The sequence below is a fragment of the Psammomys obesus genome, unplaced genomic scaffold, assembly GCF_907164565.1.
Source record: "Psammomys obesus unplaced genomic scaffold, mPsaObe1.curated_primary_1811, whole genome shotgun sequence".
Taxonomy (NCBI): domain Eukaryota; kingdom Metazoa; phylum Chordata; class Mammalia; order Rodentia; family Muridae; genus Psammomys; species Psammomys obesus.
Genome location: NW_026585689.1, coordinates 2,492,805 through 2,499,302, shown reverse-complemented (window position 1 = coordinate 2,499,302; position 6,498 = coordinate 2,492,805). Strand labels below are relative to the sequence as shown.

The window sequence follows — 6,498 nt, the reverse complement described above, 5'->3', positions numbered from 1 at the left end:
AACCAACCAACCAACCAACCAACCAACCAACCAACCAACCAACCAACCAATCAACCAAATAAATGTCCTTTGCACAGACGGGTATGGTGGCTCATGCCTTTAGTCCCAGAACTTGGGAGGCAAAGTGAAATGGACCTCTGTGAGTTTGAGGCCAGCCTGGTCTACAGAGCAAGTTCCAAAATAGCCAGAGCTAGACAATAAAGAAGGAGGACGAGGAGACGTAGGAAGAGGAGGAGAACGAGAAGGAGGAGAAAGAGGAGAAAGAGGAGTCAGAGTTGGAGTCTTTGGTGGGGTATTGGAATTTCAGAATTTGGGATGGATCCAAAAAAGGAAATCCCAGGCAGTAACCATGGGCTCTTCAGTAAATTTCATTAAGGGCATGTTGCTTCCTGTTTGTTTGTTTGTTGCTTCCAAGACAAGGCTTTTCTATGTAGCCCTGGTTGTCCTGGAACTCTCTTTGCAGACCAGGTTGGCCTCAGAGATCCTCCTGCCTCTGCCTCTAGAGTGCTGGAATTAAAGATGTGTGCCAACACACGGAGCTGCCTCCCTGCCTTCCTGCATTTCTGCCTTTTTTCAGAGGAGATACTCTGTACTTTGATTTTGTTTCGGCATAAATCCTTTGCTACTCTGTTTTGGGGGTTTCATTTCTTTGAATAAATGCTAAGAATCTGCACACATTTTGTCCAGAGACTGCAGATAAGAAGAGTGCAGTAGCAATCCAGCATGGTGGTGCACACCTGTAATCCTAGCACTCTGGGAGGCAGAGGCAGCCAGATCTCTGTGAGTTCGAGGCCAGCCTGGTCTACAAAGTGAATCCAGGACAGGCAAGGCTACACAGAGAAACCGTGTCTCAAAAAAAACCAAAAACCCAAACCAACCAACCAACCAAACAAACAAACAAAAATAGTGGAGTAGGTTTGAGGTTTGGTCTTTTGTGAGAGACAATGTCCAGAAAGCTTGCGACTTTGTCCAGGGCAGAGGTTAGTTTTATAAGAAGGGATGAGAGGATGAGAATATTTGAATATATCAGTTTGTGTCCATACCACAAAATGTCCCAGATGGTAATTTTTAGCGCTTGTTGCTAAAGGGTGAACTCAGGACTTAACTAATACCAAGGATATACATCCTGAGGACACTCAGTCAGTTGGTAAGATTTTTAAAGGGCTAAGGATTGAGCCTAGCTGGTGTTTTACCTGTAAGCTATATCTTTAATTCACTTTTAAATTTTATTTTGAGACAGTGTCTCATTAACTTCACAGGCCAGCCTTGACCTCACTCTGTGGTTCAGGCATGTCTTTGAATTTGTGACCCTTCTGTCTCAGCCTATGGAACAGCTGATATTACAGGCAGTGCCATCATTCTACACTATTTTTTTACAGCATAAATGCAGAGTTTTTATTTGCCAATTAAAATAAATAGGTAACAGATTCACATGAAAAAGCAGAAATGAAGAAATGTGGTCATGCTCTGTTATAAACTAAAGCATTTGGTGAAGAAAAATAGGTCAGTGTTTGAATTTAATATCCTAATCCAAAGGAGAATGGAATGTCAGCAAAGTGTGTGCAAACATGCTCTCTCACTACTACAGCGAAACGGACCTTCTGCTTGTGTTGGCAAGTTCATTAGCAGAGGCTAAGGGTCAATTCCAATGGACGCGCGTTGACTGCTGTGGGCTAGTGCTGATGGGAATTTAATGATGAGCACATTGTGTTACAGAGAGGTGCATGATGGGAGTTACACTTTAGGAATTTGACTCTGCAAAGGGCCCGTTTTAGGGCTCTATGCTGGAGATCACGAAGCCCAGAATCAGGGGGATTTTGGTGGGGCTGAAAAGGATCAGACATGGAAAATGTAAAAACCCAGGAGAACAACTTACTAGATTTGGGGAAGTGAACATGGTTGCTGGAGAGGGGTTAAACTTTGGTTACGAGGGAGGGTTAGTGATGTCCCATTCCAGTTAAACAGATGCTGAGAGGAGGGTGCACCCAGGACCTGTGTGGTCTCAGCACTTAATAACTGGGTTGGTTTCACTTGCGTTGTCTTTGAGGGAAGGCCTCATTTTGTGTCGGTTGTTTTCAAACTCACTACCCAAACTTCGGGGCTATAAGTGTGTGTCACCACTCCTGGGAACAACTGTTGATAGGAGCTGTTTTTCCTGAATGCAAGGATCTACTTTAACCATCTCCTTGACAACAAACACTGAGATAAGAGGAAGGGAGGAGTTCAAGGTCATCCTCAGCTACACAGGAATTTTGAAGCTGGCCTGTCTCAAACAGTAGCAGCATCCCAAGAAAAAGAAGAGGAAAGGCTTGTCCTGGTGCTATGAGTTTGTAATCAGAATTATTCAGGAGACCTACGGCACCAGGGTCAGAAGTGGCTGGGGATATGTTTCAGTAGGACTCTTGCCTAGGCTTATGTGGGGCACTACCTTTAACCCTAGAACATGCTCAATAAATAAGTAAATAAAACGAGAGCCCGTTGTGGTGGCACTTGCCTTCAATCCCAGAACTCAGCAGGCAGATAACTGAGTTGGAGGCCGGCATGGTTTACAGAGCTACAGTTCTAGGACAGCCAGGGCTACGCAAAGAGTTCGAGGCCAGCCTGATTTACAGTTTGGGTTCTAGAATAGCCAGGGCCACACAGAGAACCTCCATCTTGAAAAACCAATAAGGCCTTTTCTGGGCAGAGCAGGAGAGAAAAAGAGAGAGAGGAGGGGCTTCGGGTTCTCTTATAAGGTGACACAGAGCATGCGTAGGTGATTCCAGGTGGTCCATGGGTAGCTTCACAGATGCCTGATATCTGGTTCGCCAGGTCCCTTGGGGCTGGCCGTAAAGATACCTATTTATGGGTCCCAACATAAGTAAGTAAGCAAGCAAGTAAATAAGTAAACCAAGTGAAACAAAAAAGTTTTTTTTTCCTTGTAAGGCAGGGACAAGGAGAATGAACAATGTAAATAAAATGATTGGTTAACATAAAATTATTTTTTAAACAGATTTATGTTTATGTATATATCTTTGCAATGAGATTAGATGAGAGTGTTTAATTCCCTGTAGCTGGGGTTAAAGGTGGCTGTGAGCAGACCAAAGTGGGCTTTAGGAACTGAGCTCACGTCCTCTGGAAGAACAAACGCTGTGAACTGTGACCGTATCACCAGTCCAGTTTTTTGTTTCCAAGAGGTTCACTAAGTTGTCTAGGCCAGCCTTAAACTCCTGAGGCTGCATCACTAGCTCACTAGGCAAAGCAATGGATAGACTTCTGTTAAATGGAAGTAATGGCACCGTCTACCACAGGGTCCATATGGCAAGAAAATGAAGTCTTCTGTGAAGAAAACGATGCACAGTGCCAGTCTATTAGTTTATTACTTTATTATTATGAAAATATGTTTTTGGTATCTTATTCTTCCAGATAATCAAGGGGTTTTTTTTAATTATTATTTTTAATTTTGCCCCTTCCTTCATTCCCTCCCAATCCCACCTTCCCTCCCCTCCCTCATCTCCTCCCTGCCCCTCTCTAAGTCAACTGATAGGGGAGGTCCTCCTCCCCTTCCATCTGACCCTAGCTTATCAGGTATCTTCAGGACTGGCTGCAATGTCCTCCTCTGTGGCCTAGCAAGGCTGCTCCTCCCTTGGGGGTGGGGAAGTCAAAGAGCCTGCCATTGAGTTCATGTCAGAGACAGTTGAATCAAAGGTTCTATTTCCTCCTTAGTTTGAACATCCTGTTTATTGTTTGTTTGTTTTCCTTATCTAAATGAGGGCTCATGTATCCCAGGATGCCTTCTAACTTAATGTGTAGCCACTTTCCAAGTGTTGGGATTTCAGGAATATGCCCAGGTCAGCTCAGCTTCGACATTTCTAACGGAGATATTAACTAATCATAATTAATGATCCTGTCTAATTCTTTTGAAAGGGATGAACTCTAATAATTGATTTAAACCCACAAAAATTAACTAAACAATATCTGCTAATGAAATCAAACACGTTTGATAGGTTTGGGTGCTTAGACTCTATCATCTATTTGTCTGTCTGCCTGCCTGCCTGTCTGTGTGCATGCATGAGTTTTTGTGCACTACCTGTGTGTAGCTGGCCTCAGAGGCCAGAGGTCCCTAGGAGCTAGAGTTAAAGACAAGTGTTATCTGATAGCCATGAGCTCTGGGATTGAGACCTGGGTTCTCTGCAAGAGCAGTAAGTGTTTTTTAACCAACTGAGCTAATGATCCAACCCAGGAAAATAAAGTTAAAAACATGTGGTTTATAGAATAGGCTACCGGTGCATGCATGTAAATCCTGACATACGGGAGGCAGAGGCAGGAGGATCTGGGGTTCAAGGTCAGCCTAGGTTACAGAGTGAGCTTCAAGCATGGGCTAGGTGAGACCCTGTCACCAAACCAAACCAAACCAAACCAAACCAAAACAAAACAAAACAAAACAAAACAAAACAAACGAGTTGTTTATCATCCTTCACTGATGCTCTTTGTCTCTTTTGTCTTGCATGAACATTCTGTAAGAGACAGAAAGGCCTGTACTAAAGCTCTTGGTGGTACCCAGCTGGATTTAGAAGCTCCAATCTCATTTGCTCAGTCGGCTTCAGAATGGCCTCATCCTTCCTTAAAGGCGGAGCTCACTGCTATAACTGAGATGCTCTCAATAGTTGTAAACCGAATGAAGAGGTCCTGAGTGGCACTTACAAATGACACCTAGAGTGATCCTTGTGGACAGACAGGAAAAAGTGAAGAAGTAGCACTTCACCCCCCCCCCCCCCCAGGAAGGGTGGTGGTGTTCAATAATGTTTTTTATATGAGGAGGCAGAGAACGATACAGCTGGAGAATTAAATGGCAAGCTCAGCACACAGATGGGTAAGAAAACACTGCATTGTCAACTAGGCAACATCTGGTGCATTCAAGTCAGCCCAGATGTCTAACCAGCTAAGCAAAAGTTCACCTACCTGTCAGCAGATACTTGTGTTTTGCTGCAAGGAGCGGGAATGTAAATGTAACAGCCAGAAATGAGTCATGATCTACAAGGAAAAAAAAAGAGACACTGTTTAGAAATCAGTATCTTTCCCGGCAGGAGAGACGGTTCAGTGGTTAAGAGCAGGGGCAGCTGTTCCAGAGGACCTGGTTCCATTCAGCAGCACTTACATTGCAGGCTTATAAGCAGCCTTGGCGTCAGTCCTAGGGGATTGGGTGCCCTCTTCAGACCACTGTGAGTACTGCACGCATGGAGATGCACAAATACATACCCAGGCACTCATATACATAAAAATGAGTAAAATCTAAAATACAGAACAAATCAAAATAAAGACAAAGACAAACCTTCCTTTTAACAGACAGGGAACATTCAGCGGGAAGAGAAGCAACTGAATCGTGAGAAGGCAGCTTATGAAAATTATCACGGACTGGAGAGATGGCTCAGAAGTCAAGAGCACTGGCTGCTCTTCCAGAGGTCCCGAGTTCAATACCCAGCAACCATCTGGTGGCTCACAACCATCTGTAATGAGATCTGGTGCTCCCTTCTGGCCTGTAGGCATGCAGGCAGAACACTATACATAATAAATAAATAAATCTTTTTTAAAAAAGAGAGAAATGTAGAAAAGTATTGCTTCTTTTCAAATTATATTATGCTTTCTTTAGGCCACTGCTGAGAACATATAGCACTGAAAACAGAGCCCTTTACCCACCACACACACACACAAACAAAAAAACAAAAAACAAAAGAAACCCCAAACCCAACCCAACCCAACCCAACCCAACCCAACCAAACCAACCAAACAACCTCAAAAAACAAAACAAAACAAAACAAGACAAAACAAAAAAAACCCCAAACAACCCCAAACCCAACCCCTCAAATAAAGACAATTAGTTTTTATTTATTTATTTTAAACTACTTGTATACGTGTGTAAGTATATGTACACATGTGGCATGTACAGATGGCCCTAAAGCTCTAGTGGACAAGGAGGCAAAAGCGGAAACGTGGTGCATTCAGCAGTATCAGTGGGCATCATCTTTAGAGAGACTGGAAACTTGGCAGGTTCCATTCACTCTCTTAGGCCCCACCTGCTGAGACACAAAAGTATCTCTCAGTCAGTCCAGGACTCTTCTCTCCTGGTTTCTTTTGCTGCAAGTGGAGAACATGCATCCAGTTTGGCAGGCAAAATGCATCCCCAAACTGTCTTGTGCCTCTTCTCTGCAGTTCTCCTTGTTCTGTAAGAAGAATGCGCCTTGTTCGACATCGGTGTACTCTGGCACAGGTCAAGCAAGACACCTTGCTTCATTTCCATTCCCACCACTGGCTGGGACAACGGAACTCTTGCTCACTCAGAGCATCAAGGGCTACTTCTGTGGTCATCAGCCATTTTGACGAGTTTCTCACAGCCTGGGGCTGGAAAAGAGATATACAACTCTATCTTGACACAGCTTAGGAGGTGCCATGAAAGAGAGCATATTTTTGTTTCTCTTTCTTTCTTTCTTTCTTTCTTTCTTTCTTTCTTTCTTTCTTTCT

The 6,498-nt window shown here is 43.7% G+C and overlaps 1 protein-coding gene across 1 annotated transcript in view; it reads right to left on the bottom strand.

Annotated features, from left to right (window-relative positions):
* Dppa4 (developmental pluripotency associated 4) overlaps positions 1-6,498 on the bottom strand; it is a 54,163-nt gene that overhangs the window by 21,872 nt on the left and 25,793 nt on the right. The window contains exon 4 of the mRNA XM_055593118.1: positions 4,942-5,013. Coding sequence (XP_055449093.1) covers positions 4,942-5,013 — 72 coding nt within the window. The remainder of the gene's footprint in view (positions 1-4,941; positions 5,014-6,498) is intronic.